This window comes from Heptranchias perlo, unplaced genomic scaffold, assembly GCF_035084215.1.
Source record: "Heptranchias perlo isolate sHepPer1 unplaced genomic scaffold, sHepPer1.hap1 HAP1_SCAFFOLD_251, whole genome shotgun sequence".
Classification (NCBI taxonomy): Eukaryota; Metazoa; Chordata; class Chondrichthyes; order Hexanchiformes; family Hexanchidae; genus Heptranchias; species Heptranchias perlo.
This window is the reverse complement of record NW_027139263.1, coordinates 384,176-402,238: the sequence shown is the minus strand read 5'-3', so window position 1 is coordinate 402,238 and position 18,063 is coordinate 384,176. Positions and strand designations below refer to the sequence as shown.

General features: G+C 47.4%; 1 protein-coding gene across 2 annotated transcripts in view; it reads left to right on the top strand.

Annotated features, from left to right (window-relative positions):
- Positions 1-18,063, top strand: part of LOC137310393 (phosphorylase b kinase gamma catalytic chain, skeletal muscle/heart isoform-like) — a 171,295-nt gene that overhangs the window by 32,566 nt on the left and 120,666 nt on the right. For both annotated transcript variants that reach the window (XM_067978227.1, XM_067978226.1), the window contains exons 3-4: positions 7,026-7,201; positions 11,449-11,503. In XM_067978227.1, coding sequence (XP_067834328.1) covers positions 7,026-7,201; positions 11,449-11,503 — 231 coding nt within the window. The remainder of the gene's footprint in view (positions 1-7,025; positions 7,202-11,448; positions 11,504-18,063) is intronic.

Sequence of the window (18,063 nt, the reverse complement as noted above, 5' to 3'; positions counted from 1 at the left end):
AAACAGACTGTGGGCAGTACACCTCCTCCCCTCCTCAGACAGACAGACTGTGGGCAGTACACCTCCTCCCCTCCTCAGACAGACAGACTGTGGGCAGTACACTCCTCCCCTCCTCAGACAGACTGTGGGCAGTACACTCCTCCCCTCCTCAGACAGACAGTGGGCAGTACACTCCTCCCCTCCTCAGACAGACTGTGGGCAGTACACTTCCTCCCCTCCTCAGACAGACAGACAGAGGGCAGTACACCTCCTCCCCTCCTCAGAGACTGTGGGCAGTACACCTCCTCCCCTCCTCACAGACTGTGGGCAGTACACCTCCTCCCCTCCTCACAGACTGTGGGCAGTACGCCTCCTCCCCGCCTCACAGACTGTGGGCAGTACGCCTCCTCCCCTCCTAACAGACTGTGGGCAGTACACCTCCTCCCCCCTTGAGACAGACAGACTATGGGCAGTACACCCCCTCCCCTCCTCAGACAGACAGACTGTGGGCAGTACACCCCCTCCCCTCCTCACAGACTGTGGGCAGTACACCTCCTCCCCTCCTCAGACAGACAGACTGTGGGCAGTACACCTCCTCCCCTCCTCAGACAGACAGACTGTGGGCAGTACACCTCCTCCCCTCCTCAGACAGACAGACAGTGGGCAGTACACCTCCTCCCCTCCTCAGACAGACAGACTGTGGGCAGTACACCTCCTCCCCTCCTCAGACAGACAGACTGTGGGCAGTACACCTCCTCCCCTCCTCAGACAGACAGACTGTGGGCAGTACACCTCCTCCCCTCCTCAGACAGACAGACTGTGGGCAGTACACCTCCTCCCCTCCTCAGACAGACAGAGGGCAGTACACCTCCTCCCCTCCTCAGACAGACAGAGGGCAGTACACCTCCTCCCCTCCTCACAGACTGTGGGCAGTACACCTCCTCCCCTCCTCACAGACTGTGGGCAGTACACCTCCTCTCCTCCTTAAACAGACTGTGGGCAGTACACCTCCTCCCCTCCTCAGACAGACTGTGGGCAGTACACCTCCTCCCCTCCTCAGACAGTCTGTGGGCAGTACACCTCCTCCCCTCCTCAGACAGACTGTGGGCAGTACACCTCCTCCCCTCCTCAGACAGACTGTGGGCAGTACACCTCCTCCCCTCCTCAGGCAGACTGTGGGCAGTACACCTCCTCCCCTCCTCAGGCAGACTGTGGGCAGTACACCTCCTCCCCTCCTCAGGCAGACTGTGGGCAGTACACCTCCTCCCCTCCTCAGACAGACAGACTGTGGGCAGTACACCTCCTCCCCTCCTCAGGCAGACTGTGGGCAGTACACCTCCTCCCCTCCTCAGACAGACAGACTGTGGGCAGTACACCTCCTCCCCTCCTCAGACAGACTGTGGGCAGTACACCTCCTCCCCTCCTCAGACAGACTGTGGGCAGTACACCTCCTCCCCTCCTCAGGCAGACTGTGGGCAGTACTCTGAACAGGAGTTTCTGCAATCACAGACGTGCGTCCCAAATGGTGTGTTGCCTCCCTGGAAGGAAGGATGTCACTGGGTGCAGGACATTTTGCGAGAGGAAGGGGAGTTGACAAAAGTTGTCCATGTGGGAACCAATGATATAGGTAGAAGGGTTGAGGTCCTACAGGCAGAGTTTCAGGAGCTCGGGAAAAGTGGTAATCTCTGGATTACTCCCAATGTCACATGTTGGTGAGTACAGCAGCAGGGAGATAGTGCAAGTTAAGGCATGGCTGGAGAAATGGTGCAAGAGGGAGGGCTTCAGATTCCTGGGCAATGGGACCAGTTCTGGGGCAAGAGGAACCTGTACAAGATGGACGGGTTGTACATGAACAAGGCTGGGACCAATGTCCTCGCGGGGAGCTTAACTAGTGTTGTTGGGGAGGGTTTAAACTAATTTGGCTGGGTATGGGGAACCAGGACGCAGCAGAGAGGAGAGACAAGGTGCAGAGAAAACAAGCAGGGACAAACAGCAACAGAACAAAGAATAGTATAGAAAGAGCAGGAATTAGATGGAAGAGAAAAGCAAAGCAGACAAGATGGTGAGGGAGTGCATGAGTGTTCATACAAGGAGTTCCAAATAAGGTTTGTCGAGCTAAAGGCGCAAGTTGCCACATGGGGTTATGATATAGTGGCTATAACGGAGACCTGGTTTAAACATGGGCAGGAATGGGAACTAAACATTCCTGGCCACAGTGTATTCAGGAGGGACAGGGAAGGAAAAAAGACAGGAAGTGGGGAGGCAGGCGGTGGGGTGGGGGGGTGCGGTGACAGTATTGATCAAGGATAAGATTACAGTTCTACAGAGGGACAATATAGTGGAGGGTTCCAAGTCTGAAACTATTTGTTTAGATTTGAGGAACAGAAAAGGAGCTGTTACATTGCTGGGTGTTTATTATAGACCCCCAAATAGTGAGAAGGACATAGAGGAGCAAATCTAGAGACAAATTACAGAGAAATGTAAAAATAATACAGCAGTAATAGTCAGGGACTTCAATTACCCGAATATAGACTGGGGATAAAAACAGTGTAAAGGGTAAGGAAGGTGAAGAATTCCTAAAATGTGTACAGGAGAACTTTTTTAATCAGTATGTTTCTAGCCCAACGAGGGAGGAAGCAGTGCTGGATCTAGTTCTGGGGAATGAAGTAAGGCAAGTGGAGTGTGTTTCAGTGGGAGAACATCTAGGTAATAGTGATCATAATATAATTAGATTTAAAATAGGAAAGGAACAAAGAAAAATCAACGGTGAAAATACCCAGCTGAAGAGAGGCAATTTCAGTGAATTGAGAAGGGATCGAGCACAGGTGGACTGGGAACAAAGATTGGCCGGGAAAACAGTAAATGAGCAATGGGAGGCCTTCAAGGTGGAGATAGTCCGGGTACAAACCAAGGAGGAAAGACGGGACATCCAAAGCTAGAGTTCCCTGGATGGGAAAAGAAATAGAGGTTAAAATAAAACAGGAAAAGGAGGTTTCTGACAAATGTCAGGTACTGAATTAAAAAAGGATATAAAAAGGGGAGAGAGATGAACCGAGTAACAAAGACCAATTAGTCTAATGTTAGTTTATTAATGATTAAATCTCACTTGGAGAACCATGGGTTAATAAGGGACAGCCAGCACGGATTTGTTAAAGGCAAATTGTGTCTGACTAACCTGATTGAGTTATTTGATGAAGTAACAGAGTGGGTTGATGAAGGTAGTGCAGTAGATGTATATATGGACTTTCAAAAGGCATTTAATAAAGGCTTATTCGGAAAATAGAAGAACATGGAATTAAAGGGACGGTGGTAAGTTGGATATGTAATTGGCTAAGGGATAGGAGGCGGAGAGTGGTGACGGGATGTTTTTCTGACTGGAGAGAATTATGCAGTGGGGTCCCCCAGGGATCAGTATTTGGACCATTGCTTTACTTGTTATATATAAATGACCTGGACTTGGGTATAGGGAGTGCAATTTCGAAGTTTGTGGATGATACAAAACTTGGCAATGTAGTAAATAGTGAGGAGGATAGTAGCAGACTTCAGGAAGACATAGACTGGTGAAATGGGCAGACACATGGCAGATACAATTTAATGTGGATAAGTGTGTAGTGATGCATTTTGGGAGGAACAACATGGAGAGGCAATGTAATCTAAATGGTGCTATTTTGAGGAGGGCACAAGAGCAGAGGGACCTGGGGGGGCATATTCACAAATCTTTGAAGATGGCAGGGCAAGTTAATAAGATGGTTAAGAAAGTGTATGGGATACTTGGCTTTATAAATAGGGGCATTAAATAAAAAAACAAGGAAGTTATGCTAAACCTTTACAAATCACTGGATAGACCTCAGCTGGAGTATTGTGTACAATTCTGCGCATCACATTTTAGGAAGGATTTCACGGCCTTGGAGAGGGTGCAGAAAAGATTTACTAGAATGGTTCCAGGGGTGAGGGACTTCAGTTATGTGGATAGACAAGAGAAGCTGGGATTCTGCTTAAAGTAGAGAAGGTTAAGGGGAGACCCTGATATAGGTATTCCAAATTATGAGGGATTCTGATAGACCATGAAGGGCTTCTCTGGTAAGTGGGTCGGTAACCAGAGGTCATAGATTTAAAATAATTGGCAAAAGAACTAGAGGGGAAGTGAGGAGACGTTTTTCACGGAGGGTTGTTAAGATCTGGATCGCACCACCTGAAAGGGTGGTGGAATCAAATTCCATAGAACTTTCAAAAAGCAACTGGACATGTACTCGAAGAGGAGAAATTTGCAGGGTTATGGGGAAAAAGCCGGGGTGTGGGACGAAATTGGACAGCACGTTCTAAGCGCCAGCAGGGGCACGACGGGCCGAATGATCTCCTTCTCTGGTGTAGGATTCTATGATTCCTTCCCCCCCCCCCGCCCCCCTCAAACTGTGGCCGGGGGAGTGGGGGGTGGGAATCGATAGCTCGGGGGGATCGGTAGCCGGGGGCGATCAGAGGGGAGGGGGAATCGGTAGCCGGGGGCGATCAGAGGGGAGGGGGGATCGGTAGCCGGGGGCGATCAGAGGGGAAGGGGGATCGGTAGCCGGGGGCGATCAGAGGGGAGGGGGGATCGGTAGCTGGGGGCGATCAGAGGGGAGGGGGGATCGGTAGCTGGGGGCGATCAGAGGGGAGGGGGGATCGGTAGCTGGGGGCGATCAGAGGGGAGGGGGGATCGGTAGCTGGGGGCGATCAGAGGGGAGAGGGGATCGGTAGCCGGGGGCGATCAGAGGGGAGGGGGGATCGGTAGCCGGGGGCGATCAGAGGGGAGGGGGGATCGGTAGCTGGGGGCGATCAGAGGGGAGGGGGGATCGGTAGCTGGGGGCGATCAGAGGGGAGGGGGGATCGGTAGCTGGGGGCGGGAGAAGAGGGGATCAGTTGCCGGGGGGTTCAGGGGGGAAGGGAGAGTTCGAGGGGAAGGGAGAATCGAGGGGGGAGGGTGGATCGGTAGCCATGGGGGGGAGTTTAGGGGGAGGGAGGTCATCGGTAGCCATGGGGGAAGTTTGGGGGGAGGGGGGGCATCGGTAGCCATTGGGTGGGGGGTGGGGGGCATCAGTAGCTATAAGGGGGGGTGTTTGTGGGGGGCATTGCTAGCCTTTGTGGGCGGCATCAGTAACCTTGGGGGGAGGTGTTATGATTTTTCTGTGCTCCTGGTGAACTCTGGGAGTGTTGATGGTGATTTTCTGCCCATTCAGCAATTTGTCGGGGGATAGAATTTACCTTTTTTTAAACTGGAAAATCATGGAATTAAAGTGATTCATGAAGCAAAAAGCTTCCAATTTGCAATAAATAATAGGGTGAATTTTCCAGGTTTGTGCTCCTCATCTCTAGCCTTTCCTGATCAACGCATCCATAATTCCCCCCAACGTCTCCTATTCATACTGTTACTCGGAGATTTTCTCCTGTCCAGCTCCCTCAATGGCTCAGTGATAATCAGAGCCATTCCTGGTGTAGTAATGAGCCATTCAAGTTAGGAATTTACAGCTTGTGATAAGGTATATGATCTGAACCAGGATGGCCATGGGCGTTATTATTAGCCTCTGTGCCCCAATGCAGGGAGGAGAAAAATCATCCAGGTGCCCACCCCGGTGGTTCCCCGGGTATTCCTGTGGCAAGAGTGTGATGGTGGGCTCGAACTGTTAGAAAGGGTGGTTTGTGAGCCATGAAACTCCTGTAGCTTGAGTCCTGGAAGTGTGAAGAGGACGCACAAAAATCCAGAGAGCAAAATCTTTGTAAAATCTTTATTGTTTGTAAAGACTAAAACATTTGAAACTACTCAGTGCTTGGGCCCCAGCTATTCACAATACATATCAATGATTTGGATGATGGAACCAAATGTAATATCTCCAAGTTTGCTGATGACACAAAACTAGATGGGATCGTGAGTTGTGAGGAGGATGCAAAGAGGCTTCAAGGCGATTTAGACAAGTTGAGTGAGTGGGCAAATACATGGCAGATGCAGTATAATGTGGATAAATGTGAAGTTATCCACTTTGGAAGGAAAGGCAGAGTATTATTTAAATGGTGATAGATTGGGAAATGTTGTTGTACAAAGGGACCTGGGTGTCCTTGTACACCAGTCACTGAAAGCAAACGTGCAGGTGTAGCAAGCAGTTAGGAAGGCAAATGCTTTGTTGGCCTTCATTGCAAGAGAATTTGAATACAGGAGCAAGGATGTCTTACCGCAGTTATACAGGGCCTTGGTGAGACCACACCTGGAGTATTGTGTGCAGTTTTGGTCTCCTTACCTAAGAAAGCATATACTTGCCATAGAGGGAATGCAGTAAAGGTTCACCAGACTGATTCCTGGGATGGCAGGACTGTCGTATGAGGAGAGATTGGGTCGACTCGGCCTGTATTCACTCGAGTTTAGAAGAATGAGAGGGGATCTCATTGAAACATATAAAATTCTGACAGGGCTAGACAGACTGGATGCAGGGAGGATGTTTCCCCTGGCTGGGAGGTCCAGAACGAGGGGTCACAGTCTCAGGATACGGGGTAGGACATTTAGGACTGAGATGAGGAGAAATTTCTTCACTCAGAGGGTGGTGAACCTGTGGAATTCTCTACCACAGAAGGCTGTGGAGGCCAAGTCACTGAATATATTTAAGAAGGAGCTAGATAGATTTCTAGACACAAAAGCACCAAGGGGTATGGGGAGAGAGCGGAAATATGGTATTGAGATAGAGGATCAGCCATGATCATATTGAATGGCAGAGCAGGCTCGAAGGGCCGAATGGCCTACTCCTGCTCCTATTTTCTATGTTTCTATGTTTACTCCCATTGGGAGGCAGGTGTCTTCAGAACCTTTAAACAGGGCCACATTTCCATTTCCTCTATTCAAACTGTCAAAAGTGAGAGGTGATTTGTAACAGCACAGAAGCTGCTGTTCACTATTACGCGATGCTAGACTGATTCCATTTATAGATTTGGACAATTACGATTCTCGAGATCAGTCTGTGGAGTTTAAAATCCTTGGATGTGTCCAGTTGGAGTTTGTTTATTTCTACTTTTTTCTCTGCTACCAGAGGTGTAAGCAGTGTTGTCAGGCGTTGCATTGAGAGGAAGACAGACAGAGAATATGCTGTGAAGATTATTGACATCACATCTGAGCATCTGACTCCAGAGGAGCTGGAAGAGATTTCCACGTCCACAACCCAGGAAATCAGCATCCTTAAGGCAGTCTCGGGACACCCACATATAAGTGAGTAAAGCTCATCCAGGCTAAATAAGAAAGTGAAACAAAATAGAGCAGAAATCAAACTAAGGAGTCGTGGCCTTGGTTATAGGCAGAGAGAGTTGCTAATATTTGCCTCCTCACTAACATCTAGGGACTGGTGGCAAAGTTGGGAGAGCTGTCCCACAGACTGGTCAATCAACAGCTTAACATACACATACTCACAGAATCATATCTATCAGCCAACGTCCTAGACTCCTCCATCACCATCCCTGGGTATGTCCTGTCCCAGAGGTGGGGCACAATGGAATACAGTCGGGGGGCAGGGACCCCATGAAATCTCATGGCTTCAGGTCAAACATGGGCAAAGAAACCTCCTGCTGATTACCATCTACCGTCCTATTTCAGCTGATGAATCAGTCCTCTTCCATGTTGAACACCACTTGGAGGAAGTACTGAGGGTAGCAAGGGCACAGAATGTACTCTGGGTGGGGGACTTCAATGTCCATCACCAAGAGTGGCTCAGTGGTACCACCACTGACCGAGCTGGCCGAGTCCTGAAGGACACAGCTGCCAGACTGGGCTTGCGGCAGGTGGTGAGCGAACCAACACGAGAAAATAATCTACATGAAGGGAAAAGATTTACAGGGATATGGGGAAAGAGCAGGACTAATTGGATAGCTCTTTCAAAGAGCCGGCACAGACTCGATGGCTGCCTCCTGTGCTTGACCTCGTCCTCACCAATCTACCTGTTGCAGATGCATCTGTCCATGACAATATTGGTAGGAGTGACCATCGCACAGTCTTTGTGGAGACGAAGTCTCGTCTTCGCACTGAGGACACTCTCCATCATGTCATGTGACACCACCACTGTACTCTGTGGGATAAATGTAAGGAATCTTACAACACCAGGTTATAGTCCAACAATTTAATTTTAAAATCACAAGCTTTTGGAGATAATCTCCGAAAGCTTGTGATTTTAAAATAAAATTGTTGGACTATAACCTGGTGTTGTAAGATTCCTTACATTTGTCCACCCCAGTCCATCACCGGCATCTCCATATCTGTGGGATAGGTTAAGAACAGATCTAGCAGCTCAAAACTGGGCATCCATGAGGCGCTGTGGGCCATCAGCAGCAGCAGAATTGTATTCCAGCACAATCTGTAACCTCGTGGCCCGGCATATTCCTCACTCCTCCATCACCATCAAGCCAAGTGACCAACCCTGGTTCAACGAGGGGTGTACAAGAGCATGCTGGGAGCAGCACCAGATGTACCTGAAAAGAGGATAAAGTACCAGAGATACAAGAAAAAATAAAAATAAATTGAGGTGAGACACTTACTAGATTTAATATAAGTCCAAAAAAATGGTAATGGGGAAAATAATGCAATTAAAGATAGACAAATCTCCAGGACCCGATGGTTTCCACCCCCAGGGTATTAAAAGAAATAGGTGAGGAAATTGCTGATGCTTTATTCTTGATCTTCCAAAACCCTCTCGATTCAGGAATTGTCCCTTTGGATTGAAAACTTGCCAATATAAACTGCTGATTGATGCTCAACTTGGGCTCCACCAGAACCACTTAAATTCAGAGGTTTAATGAGAGAGACTGCTCTTGGCATCAAGACAGAATTCAACCGAGTGTGGCATCAAGGAGCCCCAGTAAAACTGGTCAGTGGGGATCAGGGGGAAAACTCTCCAGTGGCTGGAGTCATACCAAGCACAAAGGAAGATGGTAGTAGTTGTTGGAGGCCAATCATCTCAGCCCCAGGGCATTGCTGCAGGAGTTCCTCAGGGCAGTGTCCGAGGCCCAACCATCTTCAGCTGCTTCATCAATGACCTTCCCTCCATCATAAGGTCAGAAGTGGGGATGTTCGCTGATGATTGCACAGTGTTCAGTTCCATTCAGATAATGAAGCAGTCTGTGCCCGCATGCAGCAGGACCTGGACAACATCCAGGCTTGGGCTGATAAGTGGAAAGTAACACTAGTGCCAGACAATGACCATCTCCAACAAGACATTCAATGGCATTACCATTGCCAAATTCCCCACCATCAACATCCTGGGGGGTCACCATTGACCAGAAACTTAACTGGACCAGCCATATAAATACTGTGGCTACAAGAGCAGGTCAGAGGCTGGGTATTCTGCGGCGAGTGACTCACCTCCTGACTCCCCAAAGCTTCTCCACCATCTACAAGGCACAAGTCAGGAGTGTGATGGAATACTCTCCACTTGCTTGGATGAGTGCAGCTCCAACAACACTCAAGAAGCTCAACACCATCCAAGATAAAGCAGCCCGCTTGATTGGCACCCCATCCACCACCCTAAACATTCACTCCCTTTACCACCGGCGCACTGTGGCTGCAGTGTGTACCATCCACAGGATGCACTGCAGCAACTCGCCAAGGCTTCTTCGACAGCACCTCCCAAACCCGCGACCTCTACCACCTAGAAGGACAAGGGCAGTAGGTGCATAGGATCACCACCACCTCCGAGTCATTCACCATCCTGACTTGGACATGCATCGGCCGTTCCTTCATCGTTGCTGGGTCAGAATCCTGGAACTCCCTCCCTAACGGCACTGTGGGAGAACCTTCACCACATGGACTGCAGCGGTTCAAGAAGAATGCGGCTCACCACCACCTTCTCGAGGGCAATTAGGGATGGGCAATAAATGTCAGTTTGCCAGCGACGCCCACATCCCAAAAATGGATATTAAAAAAAGAGTGACATGCTGATATATAGGAATTAAGTCAGAGACTGAAACAAGAAAAGGGAGAATCAGAGGGCTGGAATGGGTGTGGGAGGAGGAGAGAAGGACAATTGGTAACAAGAACATAGGAATAGGAGTAGGCCATTTAGCCCCTCCAACCATTCAGTTAGATCATGGCTGATCTGATTTTAACTCCATTTAACTGCTTTAATACCTTTCCCCAACAAAAATCTATCAATTTAAATTTGAAATTTTCAATTGACCCCCAGACTCTACAGCTTTTTTGGGTGTGAGAGTTCCAGATTTCCACTCCCCTTTGTGGAACGGCCTAGCTCTAATTTTAAGGTTATGCCTCCTTGTTCTGTACTCCCCCGCCCCCCCACCACCAGAGGAAATAGTTTCTCTCTATCCACCCTATCAAATCCTTTAATCATCTTAAACACCTCGATTAGATCACCTCTTCTATATTCGAGGGAATACAAGCCCAGTCTATGCAACCTGTCCTCATAATTTAACCCTAGAAACAAGTCAGCAGAAGAATGAGTCAAAGGCCAGATCATGATGAAGTTACCAAATACACAGGAGATATTGGAGGGTAAGCTTGCTACAGAGAAACAGAATGTCAGCAACTTAAAAAAGGCAAGGGGATACAGAAACAACAAGGCATTTGATGAATGTAGAATTTGTAGCTGGGTGAATTTGTGCTGTGGGTTTGTTATTGTAGAAATGGCAACATTTTCACTGAGTAGAAAGCAGTACAAATCACACTTGGCTGAAAATCTTGTGTTCTATCTAGTTATGAATAGGTTTGCTCTCTTTATACATTTATGAATAAAATAGAATTTAGTACAAACTGCAACATGGAAATGGGCCATTTGGACCAGCCAATCCGTGTTGGTATTTATCCTCCACACGAGCAGCCACCCTGATCCCAAATCTCTGTAAACCCCTTTCCAACCTTTATCTGTACAGTCTGCCCTGTTTGTATTCATGATGAATATGGTCTGTTGTGTTCAGTGGTTTCAGGTAGTTACTTTGTTAGAACGTGAATTTCCTGAGCTAAAAGTTGTTTAGAACAAATGTTTGACAAATCTCTTTGCCCAAAAAAGAAACTTTTCCACTTTTCCCAGAATTCTCCTCTCCAGAATTCTATTTCCTTCCTTCTCCCCTTGCCCATTGTTGAGAAAATTGGATAACCTAACTTCACCAACTTGCCCATGGCACTGAAATGGGATAAGAATATGTAGCTCCAGCTAAGAGCTAGCATTGGCACTCAACAGGCTGAATGGCCGAATGTGCTGTAATTTCTATGATTCACAGGTGCTGTTGATGCTGCTTATAGACTGGGCCACCAGGAACACAGTGAGAGGTCCTGAACTGTGGTCAACAATAGCAACCCCAGCCTGGATTAAGATAGAATGAAGATCACAACTAAAGCTTTCCGATGCAACAGAATGACAGGAATCTCATTGTGGGAATTCAAATTTCTAGCATCTGCAGTATTTTGCTTTTTAATAAATAAATTGGTTAGTTACACAAATGTTTTCTCTATTACAGTTTCACTAAATGACTGCTATGAATCTTCAAGCTTCTACTTCCTGGTGTTTGATCTGTAAGTATGGGAGGTCTTCAAAGGGGAGATAGTTCGGGTACAGACCAGACACTTTCCCACGAGGGGGAAAGGAAGGGGAGCCAGAGCTAGAGCTCCCTGGATGGCTAAAGAGGTTAAAATGAAACAGAAAAAGGGGGCTTATGATAATACAGTAGAACCAAACTGAATACAGTGAAAGTACAGGGGAGAACTGAAAAAGGAAATAAGAGGGGCAGGGAGAGAATAGGTTAGTGGGTAACATAAAAGAGAACCCAAAAGTCTGATATAAACATATGAATAGCAAAAAGGATAGTCAATCTGTTGGAGTTTTTTGAGGATGTATCTAGCAGGGTAGATAAAGAGGAACCAGTGAATGTAGTATATTTGGATTTTCAAAAGGCATTCGATAAGGTGCCAACCAAGAGGTTGTTACACAAGATTAGGACTCATGGGATTGGGGGTAATGGACAGAAAACTGATAGTAGGAATAAACGGGTCATTTTCGGGTTGGCAGGTTGTAACTAGTGGGGTGCCGCAAGGATCGGTGCTTGGGCCTCAGCTGTTTACAATCTATATTAATGACTTAGATGAAGGGATTGAGTGTAATGTATCCAAGTTTGCTGACGATACAAAGCTAGGTAGGAAGGTAAGCTGTGAGGAGGATGCAAAGAGGTTGCAAAGGGATATAGACAGGTTAAGTGGGTGGGCAAAAAGTTGGCAGATGGAGTATAATGTGGGGAAAATGTGAGGTTATTCACTTTGGTAGAAAGAATAGATATTTTTTTAAAAGGTCAGAAACTAAGAAATGTTGGTGTTCAGAGGGATTTGGGTGATCTTGTACATGAATCACTGAAAATTAACATGCAGGAACAGCAAGCAATTAGGAAGGCAAATGGTATCGTAGCCTTTATTGCAAGGGGGTTGGAGTATAAGGGTAAGGAGGTCTTGCTTGCTCTGGTGAGACCTCACCTGGAGAACTGTGTACAGTACAAGTATATCCTTACCTAAGGAAGGATATACTTGTCTTAGAGGCGGTGCAACGAAGGTTCACTAGATTGATTCCTGGGATGAGCGGGTTATCCTATGAGTAGAGATTGAGTAGACTAGGCCTATATTCTCTGCAGTTTAGAAGAATGAGAGGTGACCTCATTGAAATTCTTACAGGGCTTGACAGGATAGATGCTGAGAGGCTATTTCCCCTGGCCGGAGAGTCTAGAACTATGGGTCATAGTCTCAAGATGGGCGGCTATTTAGGACTGAGATGAGAAAAAATTTCTTCTGTCAGAAGGTTGTGAATCTTCAGAATTCTCTACCCCAGAGGGCTGTGGATGCTGAGTCGTTGAGTGTATTCAAGACTGAAATCGATGGATATTTCAACACTAAGGGAATCAAGGGATATGGGGACAGTGCAAGAAAAGTGGAGTTGAGGTAGAAGATCAGTCATGATCTTATTGAATGGCGGAGCAGTCTCGAGGAGCCTTGTGGCCGACTCCTGCTCCTATTTCTTATGTTCAAAGGGAGGGTGGGCCAATTAGGGACCAAAAGGAGATCTTCTTGTGGAGGCAGAGGGTATGGCTGAGGCACTAAATGAATACTTCACATCAGTCTTCACGACAGGATAAAAATAGATAAAGAGGAGGTACTTCAAAGATTGGTAGTGCTCAAAGTAGAAAAGTCACCCGGTCTGGATGGGATACATCCTCGGTTACTGAGGGAAGTAAACGTAGAAATTGCGGAGACTTTGGCCACAATCTTCCAATCCTCCTCAGATGTGGGGATGGTGCCGGAGGACTGGAGGATTGTCATAGAGTCATAGAGTTATACAGCACGGATAGAGGCCCTTCGGCCCATCGTGTCCGCGCCGGCCATCAGCCCTGTCTACTCTAATCCCATATTCCAGCATTTGGTCCGTAGCCTTGTATGCTATGGCATTTCAAGTGCTCATCCAAATGCTTCTTGAATGTTGTGAGGGTTCCTGCCTCCACAACCCTTTCAGGCAGTGAGTTCCAGACTCCAACCACCCTCTGGGTGAAAAAGTTCTTTCTCAAATCCCCTCTAAACCTCCCGCCTTTTACCTTGAATCTATGTCCCCTTGTTATAGTACCCTCAACGAAGGGAAAAAGCTCCTCAGTATCCATCCTATCTGTGCCCCTCATAATTTTGTACACCTCAATCATGTCCCCCCTCAGCCTCCTCTGCTCCAAGGAAAACAAACCCAATCTTCCCAGTCTCTCTTCATAGCTGAAGCGCTCCAGCCCTGGTAACATCCTGGTGAATCTCCTCTGCACCCTCTCCAAAGCGATCACATCCTTCCTGTAGTGTGGCGACCAGAACTGTACACAGTACTCCAGCTGTGGCCTAACCAGTGTTTTATACAGCTCCATCATAACCTCCTTGCTCTTATATTCTATGCCTCGGCTAATAAAGGCAAGTATCCCATATGCCTTCTTTACCACCTTATCTACCTGTTCCGCCGCCTTCAGGGATCTGTGAACTTGCACACCAAGATCCCTCTGACCCTCTGTCTTGCCTAGGGTCCTCCCATTCATTGTGTATTCCCTTGCCTTGTTAGTCCCTCCAAAGTGCATCACCTCGCACTTTTCCGGGTTAAATTCCATTTGCCACTGTTCCGCCCATCTGACCAACCCATCTATATCGTCCTGCAGACTGAGGCTATCCTCCTCGCTATTTACCACCCTACCAATTTTTGTATCATCAGCGAACTTACTGATCATACCTTTTACATTCATATCCAAGTCATTAATGTAGACCACAAACAGCAAGGGACCCAGCACCGATCCCTGTGGTACCCCACTGGCCACAGGCTTCCAGTCACAAAAACAACCTTCGACCATCACCCTCTGCCTTCTGCCACTAAGCCAGTTTTGTATCCAAAGTGCCAAGGCACCCTGGATTCCATGGGCTCGTACCTTCTCGACCAGTCTCCTGTGGGGGACTTTATCGAAGGCCTTACTGAAATCCATGTATACCACATCCACTGCGTTACCCTCATCCACACGCCTAGTCACCCCCTCAAAAAATTCAATCAAATTAGTCAGACATGATCTTCCCTTGACAAAGCCATGTTGACTATCCCTGATTAATCCTTGCTTCTCCAAGTGGAGACTAATTGTGTCCTTCAGAATTTTTTCCAATAATTTTCCTACCACTGATGTTAGGCTCACTGGCCTGCAGTTCCCCGGTTTTTCCCTACTCCCCTTCTTGAATAATGGTATTACATTAGCAGTTCTCCAGTCCTCTGGCACATCCCCTGTGGCCAGAGAGGTTCTGAATATATGTGTCAGAGCCCCCGCAATCTCCTCCTTTGCCTCACACAGTAGCCTGGGATACATTTCGTCCGGGCCTGGGGATTTATCCATTTTTAGGCCTGCTAAAACCGCCAATACCTCCTCCCGCTCGATGTTAATATGTTCGAGTATATCACAGTCCCCCTGCCGTATTTCTATGTCTACATCGTCCTTCTCCATAGTGAAAACAGATGCAAAAAATTCATTTAGAACCCCTCCTACATCTGCCGGCTTCACACACAGATTGCCATTTTTGTCCCTAATGGGCCCTATTTTTTCCCTAGTCATCCTCTTACCCTTAATATACTTATAAAACATCTTAGGATTTTCCTTTATTTTGCTCGCCAGTGTTATTTCATGGCCCCTCCTTGATCTCCTAATTTCTTTTTTAAGTATCCCCCTGCACTTTTTGTACTCCTCTAGGGCTTCCTCCGTCTTTAGCCTTTTGTATCTGCCAAAAGCCCTCCTTTTTTTCCTAATCCATTCTCGTATATCCCCTGACATCCAAGGTTCCCTGGAGTTCTTGGAACCACCCTTGACCTTTACGGGAACATGTTGCCATTGTATGGTCTCCAATCTCCCTTCTGAAAGACTCCCATTGCTCCGATGCGGATTTTCCTACAAGCAGCTGATCCCAGTCCATTTTGGCCAGATCCTGCCTTATCCTATTAAAATCGGCCTTCCCCCAATTTAGAACCTTTATTTCCGGCCCCTCCCTGTCCTTTTCCATGACCACCTTAAATCTCACCAAATTATGGTCACTGTCACCAAAGTGCTCACCTACTAGCACTTCTTCCACTTGGCCGGCCACATTCCCTAGAATTAGGTCCAGTACCGCCCCCTCTCTTGTAGGACTTTCTACATGCTGGCTCAAAAAGCTCTCCTGGATGCACGTTAAGAATTTTGTACCCTCTAAGCCTTTTACACTCTGAGTATCCCAGTTAATATTGGGGAAGTTGAAATCCCCCACTATTATTACCCTATTATTTGCACAATTTTCTGAGATTTGCCTACATATCTGTTCCTCTATCTCCCCCTGACTGTTTGGGGGCCTATAGTACACTCCCATCAAAGTGCTTGCCCCCTTTTTGTTTTTAAGCTCCACCCATATGGCCTCATTAGAGGAACCTGCTAATATATCATCCCTCCTTATGGCAGTAATTGATTCTTTAATTAATATTGCGACCCCCCCCTCCTCTTATACCTCCCCCTCTGTCTCGCCTGAAGATTCTGTACCCTGGAATATTGAGCTGCCAGTCTTGCCCCTCCCTCAACCATGTCTCTGTGACAGCAACAATATCATACTCCCATGTGTTTATCAACACCTTCAGTTCATCCACCTTATTCGCAAGACTCCTTGCATTAAAATAGATGCCATCCAGCCTTGCCCTCACATATTTGCCCTGTCTTCCAAGCTGACTTGTTTTTTTCTCTATATTTGGCTGCACATCACCCCCTATTGTAGCTCCACTCTGTATCCCATCCCCCTGCCAAGTTAGTTTAAACCCCCCCAACAGTGCTAGCAAACCTCCCCGCAAGGATATTTGTCCCGCTCTGGTTCAGATGCAACCCGTCCGACTTGTACAAGTCCCACCTTCCCCAGAAGCAGGCCCAGTGATCCAGGAAACTGAAACCCTCCCTCCTGCACCAACTCTTTAGCCACGCATTCATCTGTTCTATCCTCCTATTTCTATACTCACTAGCCCGTGGCACTGGGAGTAATCCAGAGATTACAACCTTTGAGGTCCTGCTCTTTAATCTGCTACCTAGCTCCCTAAATTCTTGATGCAGGACCTCATCTCCCTTCCTACCTATGTCGTTGGTCCCAATGTGGACCACGACCTCTGCCTGCTCACCCTCCCCCTTGAGAATGCCCTGAAGCCGCTCAGTGACATCCATGACCCTGGCACCAGGGAGGCAACAAACCATCCTGGAGTCACGTTTACGGCCACAGAAACGCCTGTCTGTTCCCCTTACGATAGAATCCCCTACCACTATAGCTCTTCCACTCTTTTTCCTCCCAGCCTGTGCAGCAGAGCTACCCCTGGTGCCAGGAAGTTGGCTGCTGCTGCCTTCCCCTGATAAGTCATCCCCCTCAACAATATCCAAAGCGGTATATTTGTTTGAGAGGGGGACGGCCACAGGGGACCCCTGCACTGCCTGTCTGCTCTTCTTACTCTGCCTGCTAATGTTACACCCCCATTCAAAAAAGGGGAGAGAGATAAACCAGATAACTACAGGCCAGTCATTACAGGCCAGTCAGCCTAATGTCGGTGGTGGGGAAACTTTAGAGACTGTAATCCAGGACAAAATTAATTGTCACTTGGAAAAATATAGGTTAATAAATGAAAGTCAGCACGGATTTGTTCAAGGCAAATCGTGTTTGACTAACTTGGTTGAGTTCTTTGTTGAAGTAACGGAGAGGGTTGGTGAGGGTGGTGTGGTTGATGTTGTGTATATGGAGTTTCAAAAGGCACTTGATCAAGTACCACATAATAGACTTATTAGCAAAATTAAAGCCCATTGGATTAAAGGGACAGTGGCAGCATGGATACAAAATTGGCTACAGGACAGAAAGCAGAGAGTAGTGGTGAACGGTTGTTTTTCAGACTGGAGGGAAGTATACAGTGGTGTCCCCCAGGGGTCAGTATTAGGACCACTGCTCTTTCTGATATATATTAATGATCTGGTCTTGGGTATTGAGGGCATAATTTGAAGTTTACAGATGGCACGAAACTCGGAAATGTAGTAAAGAGTGAGGATGATAGTAACAGACTTCAGGAGGACATAGACCGGTGAAATGGACAGACACACGGCAGATGAAATTTAATGCAAAGAAGTGTGAAATGATACATTTTGGCAGGAAGAATGAGGAGAGGCAATATAAACTAAATGGTACAATTCTAAAGGGGGTGCAGGAACAGAGAGACCTGGGGGTGTATGTACACAAATCTTTGAAGGTAGCAGGACAAGCTGAGAAGGCTGATAAAAAGAAAATGGGATCCTGGGCTTTATTAATAGAGGCATAGAGTACAAAAGTAAGGACGTTATGCTAACACTGGTTAGGCCTCAGCTGGAGTATTGTGTCCAGTCCTGGGCACCACACTTTAGGAAGGATGTCAAGGACTGAGAGAAGGAGAAGAGATTTACTAGAATGATTCCAGGGATGAGGGACTTCAGTTATGTGGAGAGACTGGAGAAGCTGGGGTTGTTCTCCTTCGAGCAGAGAAGGATAAGAGGAGATTTGATGGAGGTGTTCAAAATCATGAATAG